The sequence below is a fragment of the Apteryx mantelli genome, chromosome 19 (genome assembly GCF_036417845.1).
Source record: "Apteryx mantelli isolate bAptMan1 chromosome 19, bAptMan1.hap1, whole genome shotgun sequence".
Taxonomy (NCBI): Eukaryota; Metazoa; Chordata; class Aves; order Apterygiformes; family Apterygidae; genus Apteryx; species Apteryx mantelli.
In genome coordinates this window covers 3,630,032-3,647,629 of record NC_089996.1, presented here as the reverse complement: position 1 = coordinate 3,647,629, position 17,598 = coordinate 3,630,032, and the positions used below count along the sequence as shown (strand labels likewise).

Below are 17,598 nucleotides of genomic sequence, written 5' to 3'. Positions count from 1 at the left end.
CCAGGATCTTTCTACAAGTACTTGTAGTTGTTATCTGTAGCTTTTGGGTTCTGCCAAAGGTATTTCTGCAGGGTTGTTTTATTTCCACCACCCTCCCCTCTTCATTTCTCTCCCTTCCTCCTATTGCTTCAGTTACCTATTCCATACTGAAACTTTAAAATATAGTTCATATTTTTGCTGAATATGGGTCAGCTATTACAGTTCTTGTCCTGAGAGAGATTTCACCAGTCTGCACCTGAACAGTATCTGGGCATTTTTAATACGGAACAGCTGCATAGGAGGATGACAGTGTTTCTAGTGGCAGTGCTATGTTTTAATCTTCCTTTATCCTCAAATCTTTCTTCCATAATTCAACTTGTGATGATTTTTTTTTCCCCCAGAGGACATTGATATTTTACCTTTTCAGAAAGGAAAAAAAGGTGTACATTCTATGTCCTAGTGACACTCTAATTAGGAGGTTGCTTTAACAGTTTCTCTTTTATTTTTAAGACTAAGAAAGGAACATCCAAGGGTGACATAAATCACCTGTAGCTCTAAGAACCTTTTAAGTAAAGAATTTTCTCCTACAGGATTGAAACTTGTGATCTGTCATCAGATCTTTAGTTATTTGAGATTTAAGCACCACGTCCTGCTTTTCTCTGAATGCAGGGAAAGCTATTTTATTCTTTTAACTGAAGGTTAAATGTAACCTCACTTTTAATTTTTAGGTTTAAAAACCCTTATGTTTTTGCTCATGTATATCAACTACTAACAAAGTAACTTTGAATACTTGCAAATATTTGGAAGCACAGGAGCTAAGGGGATTGCTAGATTTTACTGACAAAATGCACCAGCCCTTTTTATACACATCAAAGTCTGGAGCTTTGTTGGATGCCAGCGTGTTGTAGGATGTTTTATCTTGTTTACAAAAAGCAACAATGCGTAAACAATATGCTGTAAAAATCTCATTCCTTGCTCTGTTGAAAATGAATAATAATGCAGGCCTACATAGTAGCATGCAATATATTTCTATGTTTCCACTATTACTTTAGATTTGCAGGGTTCATTTGCAGTCTGAGTTCTCAGTTAGGAGCAGTACAGTCTCGATTGGGTTGGCTGAAGCTAGTTGTGAAGCTGCGTGCTCAGTAAGAGCTTCAAATGTACAGCATAGAAGTTCTTGCATCTTGCATACGAAGCAGCCTTGCTTTCACATTTTTGTCAATGGAATGGTTTATTTTAACTAAAAAAGAAAAGGAAAGAAAAAGAACATAAAGAACATTCTTGAAAAGAGTACAGTTTTTAATGTGGGATGGATTTTGGATTTGAACTTCTGTTACTAAATATTGACACTTAAAATTGTTGCTGGATTTGCTAAGCAGCTGCAATGCTGAGGATTATTTCTGATCACAGCTGGCTAATGAGAAATTATGTTTAAATTGGAGAATGCCAACTATTTATCTTAAAATAGGTCCATACAATTCTTATTAAATTAAGAAAATAAATTGTCTAGAATTATTTAGAAGTAAGAGACTGGTGACAGCAGGTGATAGACTGAAACAGTGAAACATTAAGATTCTGTCAATATTATGTATAGCTTGCTTTAAGCAAACAGAACATTGAACCAGTCCTTTTCTTCCATAAAGTAAAGGAATAAAATGCATGGAATATACTTTAAAAACAAACTGTAGTATTAGTATTCATCATGGAAAAAGCCTCACTCAAGGTTTAGAAGTTGCCACCCTATGAAAATAACATCTGTTAAAAGACAGTAACCCAAGAGGAGCCTGATTCTGTGTATCTGTTCTTTCATGGTACTTCTGATTTATGATATTTATGTTAGTACAGTAAGCAAAAGTTTGTCTGAGATTCATTTTTAGTAAATGATTACTAAAGTTAGACTAATTTGCAGTTTTTATAAAGTGTCATAATTAAGAAATACATGTGGTTTGTAGGGAGAAAGCATGGTATCTTTTAACTTCAGTAAGTTGATCTGATTCACTGATAGCTCTCCTTGTGATGTGTTGTGTAGCTAGAAAGACAAAATAACCCCTCAAGTTACATGTCTTTTTATTTAAAATAAAAACTTGTTAACTGACTCCATGACATTGTAGTTTGCATTAGTATGCTTCCGCCAAAAAAACTTAGATCATAAATATGCTATTGTCCTTGAGCTACAAGGAAGATTTTGTTATCAAAAGATGCAATTAGCTTTCTGAAATTTGGCATAAGAAAGAATAAGATTTGAATCATTTGTTGTAGCATTGATCTTAAATGTGTTTTTGTTTATTTATTTATTTAAATTCATGTGATGAGTTAACAGAAACAAGCGGATCTCATTGCTGCAGCAGAAATGAGATAATCCAGGTCTGATAGTTGTTGTAGAGCATACGTATGATGTTATTTTGAACTGTTTGACTGTTAGATAAATTTTTAAAAATATATATTTAAACAGAATGCAAGAACCAGAACAGCTGGGAGAGCATTAGAAGTTTCAAGTTTTGTTCTTTTTTTTTTTCTTTTTTCCTTGTAGACCTTGTTATTTTCCTAGACTTTTCCTTAAAATGACAGCTTGTTTATTTTGTGTTCCCTAAGGTAAAACTGAAAGACATGCCCTTCATTCACTTAAAGTTACAAGCGTGAAAAGGAGTACTTATTTGGATGAGACATGAAGGGCAAACTACTGTCTGCTGCCATCGCTGCTGGGTTGCTGTGGGAGGAGGCATTTGAGAGGTGGTGGGCTAGGGCCCGACAGGGGCCAACAGAGTTACCGGGGCAGATACTAAGGGCAGGGATGTGCGGGAATTGTGTTGGACTGACAGCTTAGAGCTTGGAAGCTTTAGAACTTGGAAACGGAGGATAAAAAAAAATATCAAGTAATGTGGTAAGATTTAGTAAAAATTGTCCAAACATCTTCTGGTGGCAATCAAAAGAAAACGGTGTCACCTCTTTTGCAATGTGTGTATGAAAATGAGAGTTTTTTGATTGCAGCTGAGCCTTAAAATATTTATACTTTCTTAAACTCTTTCAGGTATACTCTCGATGTCCAAATGACCTGTCATTTGGACAGGCCATTTTAGAAGGCCTCATGAATCAGAGAAAATGCCTTCATTGCTGGGTATGTTGACGCATCCTTCTGAACGCAGGTGAAGGCTAGTTTTATCCCACGTCTAAATAGCCAGGAATTCACTGTGCTGACTCATGGATCTGACTGGAAGCCGGGTGTCCATGCGTGGCATGGTGCTTACCCTAAACTAATGCACCTCCTCTCGAGAGAGAGTTGATGTCTGCCTGCAAAGGATCTTGCAGACATGCCAGCAATGTATTACGGATCAGACGGTATAAACACTACATCCAGTTACGTTCCTACTGCAGTAATTCTGCTGAAGTCCATGAAGGTAGTCTATATTTTCACTGATATAAGTGAAAACAGAAACATCTTCCCTTTAACTTAAAACATTGTACAGCGGCTTGGTGTAATTTTTTAACTTTACATTTTGCAGATACTGTATATAAACCTGGTTTGTATCTTTTCTAAGTGGCAGATGGTATAAACATAGTATCATTGCATAGAATGAAACATGTGAGAAGTTCCGTTGGAAATGAAGGAAAGAGGTTATTAGAAACAACCTAATTGAAAATTAAAGTGCCTCAAGTGTCACGCTTGCTTCAACACTAAAAAGCTGGCACACCTGGTGCAGGGAAGCAGCTGAAGTATGCGCATGGCTTAAAATAAGTGTACTTCACTGATTTCCTCTGGTACTTCTATTAAATGGAGGTTTTTCTCAGCCGAGTGGATATTTCCTTTCCTCATCCTACGTGGCAATCATACAGTGCAAACAGCAGCAAGAACATACAGTACCATATTCTCTACTTCTCCTTAGAATGAAAGTTCCTCACATTGCAGTGAAGTAGGAAAATAAATGGGAATTTTGACGGAACAGCTCATCTTTTCCATGAACTTTGAAGTGAGCTTCTTTACCTGGTACCACAGTGACCAGCTTTGGAGCTAGCACAGGCTGCGTTGCACAGTTCCAGCATTGCTGTCATTTTTCACAGGGTGTTGGTTGAAATATGCCAGAATAACAAGTCCTGAAGTTGTTATACCTCGTTAATTTTATGGTCTTTTGGGAAGTATTTGAAGGGTGGGTGGTTTGGGGGTTTTTTTTGTTTTGTTTTGTTTTTGTGGGGTTTTTTTAAGGGGAAGAACATGTTTATTAGCATGGAACTGGCTGCACAGCTAAAATGCTTCAGGTGGTTTTGGCCAGTCATAATTTGCAGTTGTACCTAGGATTTGAAATTAGCAAAGATGACTTGTTGCCGGTAGAGAAGATGCAAGTTAACACTGTAATATAAAGGTAGCTTTTATAGATGAATTGGCCTACTTTTGAAAATCCTTTTTCTTTCCTTGATCAAGCTGCCTTTTTCTCCTTCTAAACTTGAATCAAACTCTCCAGTGGATTTTGCTGGGGCAAAATAATGTGTATGTGTGAAAAATTGCTGTTCATAGCTGTCCCAAGCTAGCTAAATATTTAAACATATGCAGCTTGCCTAAGTATATGTTGCTAAAGCAATGGTTTCCTGAATCAGGATTTAACAGATTATTCCTGAGGTTATGCTATTTTTGGAATTTAGATTCCGTTATTGCAATACAGAAGTCCTTCTGGTTCTATAATATGTTTTTATATAGGATTCCTCTATGAAGCAGTGCTGTCTGAAAAGGCAGCAATCCCCACTTCCAAAAGGAGGTTATAGCACTTGTGTTCAGCAGTGTTAAACTAAACGTGGGAGCCCAATACCCCGAGTGTTAGATTGGCTGAGTTCCCTTTGCAGTGCAGGAGCGGATGTAGGTGTTTCTGGAATGGATTCAGAACTCTATGTTGTTAATTTGAAGTTTAGTTTTTCACAGATTTCGGTGGATGTCTATATTCAAAGTAGTAGTTAGACGTCATATTGTCTTAGTGCAACAAATATGAAAAATAGTAAATGTTTCATTAGAAGGTATAATTAAGTATTAGTGATATATTGATTCCGCTTAATATCATTATTAAGTCAAATAAAACCCTAATGGGAGATCTGATTAATGATCTTATTCTCTTTAAGTTTTTGTTACTCTGGCATTGTGCTTGAATTTCAAAGTTACAGCTCTCTGTCCTGGTGACATGTTCAGTGCAGCAAGACTCCTAGTTTGCTTAGTTTGTAACACCAAAAGCTGCATCTGGGTCAGCAAAGAGATTTGCCATTCCCCATATGGGTGTCCAAAGTGGCATCTCCCTTTACTGTAGGAAGGGTTGGACCAACCTTCGTAATAATTTGCATCAGCTGTTAGAGAAAAAAAGAGAGAGCTTTGCCTAAAGTTCCTCTTGGATTGCTGTGTTTTATCCTTTTTTGGTTTTTCTTTTTTTTTAAACAAACAGCAAGTGCAAAGTTCTTGTTATCAATTTCATGGTTTTGGAAAAATTATCTAAAATTTTGTCTAAATTTAACAAAGTAGTCATAAGGAAATTAAGGTTTATTACACAATTTAACTCTGTATATTTCTAAAATAGATTGTCATTCTGCCTTTTTTTTTTTTACAATAATTTTTTGAGAATTTGTCATTTGGAAATTTGAAACCTCATTTAAATATTAATCATTTTTAGCAGGATGTGTGTGCCAAACTGTGGCATTGCTGTCTGTGACACAAAGGTGTTTATGTTGAGTGATCCATGAAACTTTCAAAGACACAAATCCCAAGAGCTGCTTAGTAGGTCCTTCTCAGCTGGTGCTACAACTGTATGTGATTTTTTTAGTATAGCTAAAACTGCTCCTCTATTTTCAAAATTAAAATTACATGGTTAAGTATAATTCTAGCATATGTTTCCTCTGCCTATTTTCAGCTTCTTGGCAGCTGAAAAATCAAAATTTTCTTCTCTAATTCAGTGAGCTTTCTTTGGATAGTTATTAATATTTTTTCTTTGTATTTTGTTTGAAATTTAAATTATTACAACACCCTTTATTTGCTTCCATGTTTGTACAACACTGTAAGCTTTACCAATGGTATACGCTGAGTGCCAGTAGTACGTCTTTCCTTTCCTTTCCTTTCCTTACTTTTGTCAAGTGTATATATTTCTGCAGGACAGGGTAAGACAGCGGTCTTGAAGAATGAAAAAAATCTTTCATATGTGTAGCAGAATAGACTTTCTCTTAATTCTTTGAACATTTTTAGCTGTACTTTATATATTATCCAGCTTCACCTAGCATATTGAGCAGTCTTTTAGAGATGGCTTCTTATTCATTCATTTAATCAATTTGAGGATAATTATTGTAGTCTAATTCCCTGAATGTATGGAGACATGAGGCTTAGGCAGAGATTTGACCTGCTTAAAGCTAGGGGCTTGCCAAAACTGGTTAATGTAGAAGCCTCATTCACCCATGGGCTCCATCACATTCATTAGGGAGGGTAGCCGAGACCTTAGATGAGAAGAGCTGCCACACAGAGGTGGTTTCCTGTGACCAGGAGGACCCATATTGACTGGGCTGCTTGCTTAGAAACCTCAGATCTAGATGGGATGGATTTGGGCCCCAGGGCTTGCTCTTTGCTGTTGACTGTATTGGTCCAGTTGGAGCACAGGTACCCTACAGCTAATTCTCACCAGTCCCCAGTGGGAAGATCTTAAGTTATTCATTACCTTCCTTCTTATCATTGAATTCTTGAGACTTTTAAAATATGTTAACATGCTGGATTGATTGTCTGCCTGATGAAGTAGTTACTAATTCAAAACAGCGATAGGAAATGACACGTTCAAGAGTGAACTTAAAGTAGGAATAAATGTCGGTGGTGTTGCATACTTAGAGCCCAATTTCAGAGAGATGATACGATCTACAAACTGCCTCATACTGTGAGAGTTTTGGTGGTAGAGTAAACAAATACTCTCTTTGGTTGAAGAGTCACAAATAAAAGGAAATGTTGACCAGATTGTTGGCCAGGAGGCAGTGAAAGGACCTACAAAAGCAAATCTCACATATAAACCCATCAACAAGTTATTAGGGAGGCTGAAACAAGAGAATGTTGATAGGAAGGAAAGGCTTTGTACTGCTCTCAGCTCTGTTTTTTCTCAGACTTTTACAAATTAATGGGCACTTAATTTTTATTTCTGCATATTCTCAGAATTGGTCAAGGCCTTTCAAGTTTTGTCTTCTGCACTGTTGAAAAATAAACTAGTGTAACAGATCACTGAGTTCTTGACACGTTAGGTCCCTTTCGTTATCAAAAATATGTATGTGTGTAAAAGCTTTTGCTGAGGTACTGATTTTTTTCCCCCAATGAGTATACATCATTACAAGAATGTGTATTGTGGGGTAAAAATTTTGAAATAATCTACAGAACATTATTATTTGGCCATTTTTATAAAATAGAACTCTAAGAAGGTTTTTTTTTTTTTCATTTGCCCAATGGAATCGGTTGCATGACTTTTTTTTTTTTCCACTAACAGTGAAATTTATTTTTCTAAAATAATTAAATAACAATTTTTGTTTTCAGTCTTTTCTTTTGTTCTCCCATTCACAATTTTGAAGTGCCCTCATGGGGCACGGGAATGCACTCAGTGCTTTGATAGCCTCCAAAGACTTGTGATATGACAAGAAGTCATGAGGGCAAGATTTAGGGTAAAGTTTGCTTTGATTTCCTAAAGAAAACATTCTACTTTTCTTCTTCTTAATCAAATACTTCGAATTTGTACTCTAAAATCTTACCTATTTTTTTTTTAATCTATTTAAATTTTAAGCACTTTGGGAGGGGGGAGAAAACTAAAGGAAATACCATGTGTACTGAAATAAATACAGCTAGTTTGCATGAATATTTAATATTTCTTCTATGGATCTTTTGCATGTACGTGACCACAGAGCTGGACTTTTCAAATTCGGAAGCAATCTCCTTAGCTGAATTTCTATACTTGTTTAGAAGATGCCTGTATTGCATTCATTTAACTGAGGTCCCTATCTCCCCCCACTCCCAAGGTGCGTGCAACTTTTATAACACTAAAATTCATTTAAAAAAGAGAAGCAGTGAGCATTAGTATCTGGGATTTATCATGCTTTAGGATAAACTTGACTACAATCTCAAAAATATTTAAACTTTACAATCTTTTCTTCTCAAAATAGCTGTATTATAAAATCCACTGAAGTTGAAATTTACCAGGAGATTTACTCATATATCAGTTGATCATTCATTTTGGATGATGGTGTGTAGGCAAGTTTCATATGTTGCTTTTTTACATGAATTTGCTTTGTTTGTGATTCTTTTCATAATTTGAGATTATAGATTTGACAAAGAGATATAATTGGGCTTAAAGAAAGTTTTTTGGTCCTAAACTTTTTATTTAATAATCAGAACTTTATTACAATAAAGGGTTTTTTTTTTTACAATAAAATGGTTTTTTTGCTGTATATTCATTACAATTGGAAAGCCATTTCTGTCTTGTCGACTTATCATCATTATGTATGATTAAACAAAATGATAAAATGGCACAACTATTTAAAAATTGCCAAAATTAGTCATATAGTTTATGAGAAATATTGAACACATTTGATATTTAATGCATTTTGGACTGAACAGAGAGAAACTGCAGACATGGTTGTAAAAGGAATTGCTTTTCAGCTGATGCTTGAATTTCATCATTACTAGCAATGTTTAGAGAAGCAAACAACTGACTGCTCTGTTAATTGTGGACATAGCGTCATGCACTTAAAAAGGCAGGATAGTCTTATTTTCATTGCTGCACACCATCTAGTGAGATGATATTGTAGGAGTATAGCGGTGAAGTAAAAGTGAAGTAAGCTGCTCAGCAGCATATACTTCCCTATAGCAGCAGCACTCATTAGTGAAGCAGGAGACGTTGCTGGGAAGTAACAGTGCGGGCCCAAAGAAAAGCAGCTTTTCCAGACCTTTGCAGGGCTAGCATGATTATCTATGTGCTGTATATATTGTTATATATTAAGTAATATTTAATAAGTTACAAATATAGCTGATTTTTTTATGAGCAGTAAATTAGTTGTTAGCTCTGAACAGCAATATAGTTACTTTGAAGTCATCTTCTGAGCACTAAAGATCTCATAACTTTTTGTACTGGTAGAATTGTCCTTGTTATCGCCAAAATTGGCATATCTGTCATTCCAAACAGGACATTTGTGTCGTCTTTTGTTTTTCATAAATCTTTGAGGTGAAAATTTCTGTGTAATATAAACTCTGTTGTAATAACTTAGAATTTCTATTTCAGTTATATATTTTTTTAATTTGGGGACTGTCTCAAAATGTAAAAGACCTAGTCTTCATTTTGCAAAAATACTTAATGGCGTGTTCAGCTCTTTAAAAAGAAAAAGTCAAGTGGAAACAGCATTTTTAAGATTTATTACATGAGCATTCATCATTGTAGTATTTTTACAGATTTCTGATTTGTTCTGATCACAATTTACTATTTGCTAATATGATTTTAAGCAGATTATCTTCTTTCTTTCATGGTAAAAACTCAGCATAAACAGCAAGCCTTTTAAAAGCCAAGTAGGCAACTTCTTGGTATGGAACGCTTCATTTTACTGGTTGGAGTAGTTCTTCCATTGTAAATACTTGACTCTTTAAATACTGGAAACTCTCCAAGAATCAGAGACTTGTAAAGGTATGGATGTTACAAGACCACTTTCAGCAGGTTACAGACAAAAAAGATGTAAGACCTGCCAAAATCATACAGGCTATTCTCTGAGCATGCATCTATTCTTTTGATTTCACCAGTAGGTTAATTCATCATCATTAGACGATAAAAGATCTGAAAAGGGCTGGAAGAATGGCATTTGCTATTGGGTTTTACTGGGAACTTTCAACTAAGAAAGTAATATTCAGTGGTATAGTCAACTCTCAATTATCCAGCCCAATGGGGTTGGCATGGGCTAGCTCACAAAAAGCAAAGACACAGCTAATTCAAAATGTACGTATTAGACTATAAAACCATAGTTAATATATTTACCTTTGGAAGATCTGTAAGCAGATTTCTTTTCAGCTGCCAACTGAAGAAAAAGAAAAAAGAAAAGAAAAAAAGGTGGGTGGAATGTAGCCTGGTATAAGAAGTCTTTGCGTAACAGTCTTTGTGGCACTCTGTTGTAGCTAGAGATGTTGAGAGGAAGAAGTGAGGACATGTTAATACACAATCTAGGTAATGCATCCGCAAAAGAAATAAGAGTCTACTATATTTTATTCCTCCAACTGACTCATTTCAGAAGATGAAGGTTTGGGGGTTTTTTTGTTTGTTTGTTTTAATATTGGTGTATATTCCTGGCACTCCATAAGTCAGCAATACTTTGTTGCATAGGTATTCTATGCTAAAGTGTTCAGTGGCTGCATCTTTGAATAGGCTTAAGACTTTTTATGTAAAATTCAAAAAAAAATTAGATGGCAATCATACAGCTTGTACACAACGTTCTTCGTTTGGATTGTATTTATGTGGAAGGTTGACCAAAGAGAGATCGTTTTACTTTATATAACCAATTTTTTGAAAATATTATCTTTTAATTTGAACTGGAATAACTTTTAAAATGTTGGAACCTACTTAGAGGTTTAAGAAAAAAATCTCTGCAGTGTAGAATTCTCCAGCTACATCCTGAAATGGGGACTACATGTATAATCTAGGTAGTCGTTACAGAAAACAACCAGTGTAGATCCCTTCAAATAGTCACTTTATTTGGTGGCAGAAATATCAGGTAGAGAAACAGATACGGCAAGTGAGAAGGCAACAAATTGCAGCTGCTCACATTAGTTCTGTTGTTGCAAAGAGCGTGTGCATTTCTTGCAAACTGTGAAACATTTCAGCTTTTAATAAGGCTTCAAATCCTGAAGAAGTTACTGGGAGCTGTGGGTTGAAATTTTTCCATGAGAAGAACTGGAATACTTTCTCAGAGGTGCTGAATGCTCTTTGCTTTCACTGGTTTTAGCTTACAGCATTCCCAGGATGCCTGAATTTGATTTTTTTTTTTTTTTCCCCTGAATATAGTTTGGAGTTATGAAGGATAGGTAATGCTGATTTTTAGTCAAGCCTGTATCAGAATTACTGTTTATGTTTCAGTCTTTCAGTACAGAAGGCTATGGCAGGTTTTATCTCTGAAGTGTACTTTTTACTGTGCCAGATCATGGCTTCTTTAGGGATTTTCAGCTAGTCTTAAAGCGTCCAATGATTAGGCAATTATTTATATAGGCATAGGAGAGGGTGAAACAGTTCAATATAATATAAACTAACTCAATGTAATCCATACCAGATTGGGTGTTTAGATTCCTTAAAGCTTAGTAAAATTTGTTGTAATTCTTGTTTTGAAAAATCTTATTTGCCTAATAATTTTTTTGAAGTAGGATAAGAAATCCCTTCTTCTTCTCTACCTCCATGTCTCTTCTGTCACATGCAAACACACCCCTGATTCCGGATGTAAAACCTACTCTCCAGTAATGAAATCCTGGTACATTCACTGCTAAATCAATGCACTAGCCTCTTAACACATCATTTTATCTAAATCAGGAGTGTTGACCTTTGGTCATGGTCTGGATACAGCTGACATGATGTTTGTTTATTTGTTTCCTTTTTCACCTTCTGACTGGATACCTCAAAGTTGTGTGTTAATATATGATCCAGGGTATTGAAAAAGCTTTATTCATCCTCACAAAGGAGATCATTTCTAATCGTCGACCTGTGTGCATATAGTTACCATAAATACTCCAGTGTAGTGTATTTTGGGGAAATAACTAGTTGCATTGGAGAGCAATCTGGGCACTTGGTTAAATACGTTGCTCTTGCGAGCTGTCTAGCTTCCTGTCCATGTTCTGCGTGGCAAAATACAGTGAGGTTATCTCACCATCTACATGTATTCTTTTGGCACATTACTATTAGATTTTGTTTGCTGGTTCAGGAAATAGAACTTTGCTTGAACAGTCTCTGTAAACACAGGAATGCCATTCTTTGTCCTGGAATTTCAGTTTCTTATTGGGTGCTGATGTGATCTGAAGTGAACGTCGCTGGGGACCAGAATCACATGTGCTTGCTGACAGCTTTGAAACAAAACAAATGAAAATTGCTTTTCCAACTCTTTATATTCCTTATAATTCTTTCCCCGAGATTCTGTATAAAACTTGAATGTAATTTGATAGCCAAACAGTTAGCAAGAGCAACCAGAGTAAATCAGTTGCAATTACTTGCTGCTTGAGCCTTGGAACAAAACCAGATGACAAAAAAATTCTAAATAATTTAACAAATATGTTGCTGAAATAGCAGCCTGTGTGTGTTATCTGGAAGCTGATGAAGATGGATCCCAGTATAATTAGGATAAAATGCTGTGTTCCTTAGAAATTCTAAATTGGGACAGATTTATACCTTCATCTACAAGCTCTATTTTTTTTTTTGACAAGTTGTTTTCATTTGCTGGACTATATTTAGATAATCCTTATAGCTTATAGTGTACTGTAAGTAACAGCAGATTTAACTATAGTTGAGGATTAATCTTCCAAGACAGCTATATGTGAAGAATTCCATATTGCCTTCCAGTATAATGAATTAACTCCTCAAATAGATCTTACAGGTGTACAGGATTCACTAATAATTAGTGAAAGAAGGGGACTGAAGACCCAAGAAGATTCTGAGGCGATAAAAAAAACATTTGGTGGACAGAGCTGGGGATTGTTTGCAAGAAAAATTAACATAGCAGTTATAGAGCTGCATCATAAACTGTACTTTGGTTTGATTTTTAAGGATAGCATGTCCTGTTTGTTTGTCTTGTTCCAATCCACACAGTCTAAAACCTTTGTAGATAAAATCTCAAGTGGCAATTTCACAAAGCGAAAGGCTTTTATCAGTGTCTTCTAATCCTTTCCCCATTTTTTAATGCTTTGGCTAGTGTGCGTGACAACAGAGTAGGCAAAAAAAAAAATCCAGAGGAGATCTGACATCTAGAATTTCCCAAATGCAGAAGTTTGTGGTTGTTTTCCTTCTCCTGAAGCCGAAATAGCTTTCAAAAGTTTGGCAGATGCTGCAGTGTTTCGATATAATTGTTAGGAGTTTAATGTTTTTTCTGAGCCAGCTCTCCTCCCGTTGCTGTAAGCATTCACAGGCAGAGGGTGCAGTTTTATATTACGACTGGACTGATTAACTGTGGGCCATGACCGAAAAGGGAAGTCTTGTTTTCTTCTCCAGAACATTTTCCTTCCCCCTCCAGTATGTCAGCAGTATTGCTAGTTTGACCCCACAGTGAACCGCTTCAGAGAACGAAGGCTATGGAAAACTAACTAAAAAAAGAATCGTTTTCCTACTGGCTTAGTGCTCTGATCCAGCTGCCCATGGGGTCAGGTGAGAGCCAATGCTGCTGGAGGTGACAGGGGTGCATAGCCAGAGGCAGGGCGGGTGGGAGAGCTGTTAAATTAATCCAGGCATACTGTAAAAATAGACTTTGAGCATATAGTTTCTCCTGTCAGATTAAAGATTATCTGTGGATTATCTGTATAGCTGCTGAAGAGAATGGTCTTGCTCTCCTCTGTGGTTGGTGCCCTGTTTTCCTCCCTGCTCTTCCGTGTTAGTGTGCTCCCTGATCCACCTACCCGCATAAACACTAGTGTCACTGTGGTGGTTATGTGGTTAGCTGGATCAGGGAGCAGATCCAGCTGAAAATGAAGCTAGCAAAAATGTATATATATATCTTGGCTGGCTGCACAGCTTCACTAACACTGTTTTCAACATAGCAAGGGACAAGGTAGGATGAGTTTGCCTTTTGCGGCAGCAGCACAGATTTAGATCTGCTTAAGCTTATTTTGACATTAGGCTGGAAATGTTGAGGCATTCGTACAGACAAAGGTTTTTTACCATTTCATTGACTCTCAGCTGGTGTACTATTCCAGGTTCAAGGTCTTTTTTGAAGGATAAGACCCAGAAATCATACGTAGCAACCCGTCCACCTCGCCATCAATGAGTTTGTGTGATTCAGTATCTTCTCTGAAATGGACAGAGCTGTAGAGCAGTGTTTGATTTAGGAAAGATGTGCAGTGTGTTGTGGGCAATTGCCCTTGTAATTAATTAGTGTGGAGCTAATAACCATGTACTGACTAGTCATGTCTACTCTGATTTTCTGGGATTGTTTTGAGTCTTTCAGCTCCCACTGATTTTGGGGGGAGTTCTTAACATTTAGCACCTCAGAAGCCAGAGTATCCCTGTTAGGGACAAGCCATTAATGTGTTAAATCATAGTTATTAGGTGGTGGGGATTATTCTGACTCAATAGGGTTGTCTAAAATGTAAGCATCTAAGCAAGTCACCCTAGGCTCCCTTTTCGACAGCGTAAATCTATCGTTATGTCCATGGAGTTTAGAATGCAGCGCATTTCACCCAAAAGTGGGTGCCTGCAGTTGGTCACATGGTTCATGCCATAAAACACTGGGAGTAGATCATCCATGAGCTTTTGGTTAGACTTCTACACTAAGTTGCTTGGAGAGCTGATCTAAGTGCCTGTAGAGAACTGGGTGCGTAAAATTTGGCTTCTAAATCTCTGTTTCTCCATGGAAATGGAAGCATCCAGACATGACAAGAATTTGAGGAACTCCATCTCAGGCTGAAATCAAGATGAGGGATAGTTATTTAGCACCTTGAGCGTGTACATGCCTAAGTGCAAGCGACAAAGTTTACACTTATGCACTGATGTTTAAAAATTTCAACTATATGAGAATATTAATATTGCCAATATAGCATGCTATGGAATGATGTGCTCATAAGATCAGCATTTTCATTAGTGTTTGAAGAGTAGCAGTAATGGTGTGGTGTTTGGAGGGTTTTTTTGTTTTGGGTTTTTTTTTTTCTTCTCACTGTGTAAATCAGGCTGTAATCTATTTCCTGTAGAGTTCTTGGAACACGGCACAGGCCGCTCGCTGCCTTAACTTTGCCCGTTCTGTTTGGCAGGTTCAGTCTATTGTTTGGCTGGATGCTTCACCTTGTAATAAAGGAAAGAATCGGTTTACCTTCCGTAATCCAGATTCTGCTTTATTTCATAGTTGTGTTCACGACAGGTTTGTTTAAAGCCGCAAAGACTGATTTGTATAATTCTTGGCTGTCACTATTCAAGAGGATGAAATTAATAGCCACTCCCTTTTCATTCCCTAAAGCATTTTCTTTCTGACAACCTTTTAAGGTAGGTACCACTGGGGTAGCAAATCCATAGTGCTCTGGTAATGTTTAAAACCAAATTGTATTGTACTTGTCCCAGCTTGATAATTTAAGTGTCTTTGTCAGAAATAAAAGATCAGTGGAAGTTCCTATTTAATATATTTATAAGGGATAAAAAATGGAAAATCAATGTGCAATTCTAGCGTTAAGTTTAAGAACTGTAATTTTTTAAGATTTTCTTCAATCCTTTCCCTTCACTATCAGCATTGGCACTTTTAATAGAACTGTCATTTCCAGTATATTTCTCAAAATTTGAAGTATAATTCCAAGTATTCCATGTTTGTTTGTAACTTATGATAGAATAGAGGGTCATGGAATCTGAAGCAGGAAATAGAGATTCATCTATGTGGCTGTGACACCTCAGAGATGCTGGCATACGCTACATTTTAAGCACTAAGCACATGTTATATTATAAACAAATATTTCAGTGGAGCTTTTCTGTGCTGAAGGTTAAATATAAGTAAGTATTTGCAGATTTTTAGGTGAATGTGTAAGATCTACTTTGTTTCCCAATAGATGCTATTTTTGACATTGTATTAATTAGCCTGGGTTTGATTTTTTATATTTATTTTTTTGTTTTTTCCACCTTTTTCCTAGGTATTTACCTCCCATGGCCCTACTGTGATCATGCCAACCTGGTTCTGTTCCCGAGAATGGTTTTATCATGTGGGCAAATTTGATGAGGGTGGAAAGGTGAGTGCTGTGGATGAATATGTAGACCAGGAAGCATCTGGTCTGACTTCCAGCAGATTTGTTGCATCTACTATTTCCTGTTGACTAACAGCCTCTGAAAGCCTGAAAACTGTTTTAAGAAACACTAGGCAAAGGGACATAGATCAAAATGAGGGCCAGTAAATCTGGGCTGTCATGTATACGTCATTCTTGATTCCAGTTTCATGGAAAACAGTACTTAACCAAATGCAGTTGGTTTGATGCAACTCTGATGATTTAAGGACATAACTGAAATGGTGTTTGCAAATAAATCTAGCATGCTTTGTTAGATACATCAGCATACCTGGAAAAATAAAACAAGATTTCAAGAAATTCAAGCCCTTCCTCAGGCCTGAATTAGAAGCAGCAGATATGAAAGGTAAATAAAAGTCAGGATGAATTGTTTGTAGTTTTGTTATGGATACTGAACCATCTCTGAAAGATAAGGTAGATTTTTCTAAGGAGAAAAAAAGATTTATATCCATAACCTGAAGAAGAAAGGGAGAAGGGGATGTTACAATGTGCCATAAAACTACTATCACTGTATCTGTGGTTCTCCTATATCCAGTTGTCAATTTTAGTTTTCAAGCTTGTCTTTGGAAGATGTTAAGTAGGTTTCCCTCGAGGATGAGAACTGAGAGGTTACCAATTAAATGACTGTTCTCTGAGAAATGTTCCTCCACTGATAGCTAAGTGTTTTTCTTTTTTGTAGATTGTGTGTACAAGTTCATTTTGGTTGCTTTAGGGTCATCTGCATGTTTATCATGAGAATATTTGGATCACTGGATGAATTATATTGGGATATGGGTGGGCCTGTTTCAGGTGATATTTATTATGGTAGTAGTGGAAATACGTTAGCAAATTTTATCATTCTAGTTCAGACCCATTTGGGTCCATTCATTGTGTTTTGGAGTTCAGGGGGTTTCCCTCTAATGATGTTAGTAAAATTTTAGAGCTAGAATGGGTGGTTCTGGTTTTTTTGGAGGAGGGGAGAGCCTTCATTTAATAGTACTGTAAAAAAAAAATTCTGCTAAGGCTATTTCTTATTTTATTATGTAAGCTACAACATAATATATATGTTTTATTATGTAAGCTACAACATAATATAATATTTAGCTATAATATTTATAGCCTCTAAAAGAGGCCCTATTGTACTATGCAGCATGTGTATGTATATATAAATACATATATGCATGTGTGGGTGTCGGTATATGATGATATACAAATATATTCTCTGAGCTGCCAAAAAGAATTATAATTTAAAGAGATGTTGAACAGAGAACAGGAGAAGTGTTCAGAGTGGTGAAAAGGTTTGGCTTTAATAGGTTTGCCTTTAATTAGACAGTGGGTGAGTGGCAGTCCAGGGAATGGAGCCTAGCTTCCATTACAGTCTACATTTGTTGACCCACGCTCTTTATTTCTTCTTTTAATTATTGTTCCTTATCATTGTACTTTCATTCTCTGAAGAATATGTTTGATTTAACTTCTTGAACATCATTGGTAAGTTCAAAAAAAAAAACAAAACTAAAACACAGTAAGAACAATAGAACAACAAATCTAAAGATAAAGTTCAAGAAGTTAAGTTAAACAGACTATTGCTCTGCTCTTTTTGCTTTTCTTTCCTTTTCTCTCTCCTTTTTTTTTTTTGTTATAATTAGGTAGGAATTGTGCCACTTGATATTAAGATGTAATACGCTAAC

At 36.3% G+C, this 17,598-nt stretch overlaps 1 protein-coding gene across 3 annotated transcripts in view; it reads left to right on the top strand.

Annotated features, from left to right (window-relative positions):
• Positions 1 to 17,598, top strand: part of B3GNTL1 (UDP-GlcNAc:betaGal beta-1,3-N-acetylglucosaminyltransferase like 1) — a 138,711-nt gene that overhangs the window by 79,565 nt on the left and 41,548 nt on the right. For 2 of the 3 annotated variants that reach the window (XM_013960868.2, XM_013960867.2), the window contains exon 7: positions 15,785 to 15,880. The exons of the other annotated variant lie outside the window; for it this stretch is intronic. In XM_013960868.2, coding sequence (XP_013816322.2) covers positions 15,785 to 15,880 — 96 coding nt within the window. The remainder of the gene's footprint in view (positions 1 to 15,784; positions 15,881 to 17,598) is intronic. 3 annotated transcript variants of the gene reach the window in all.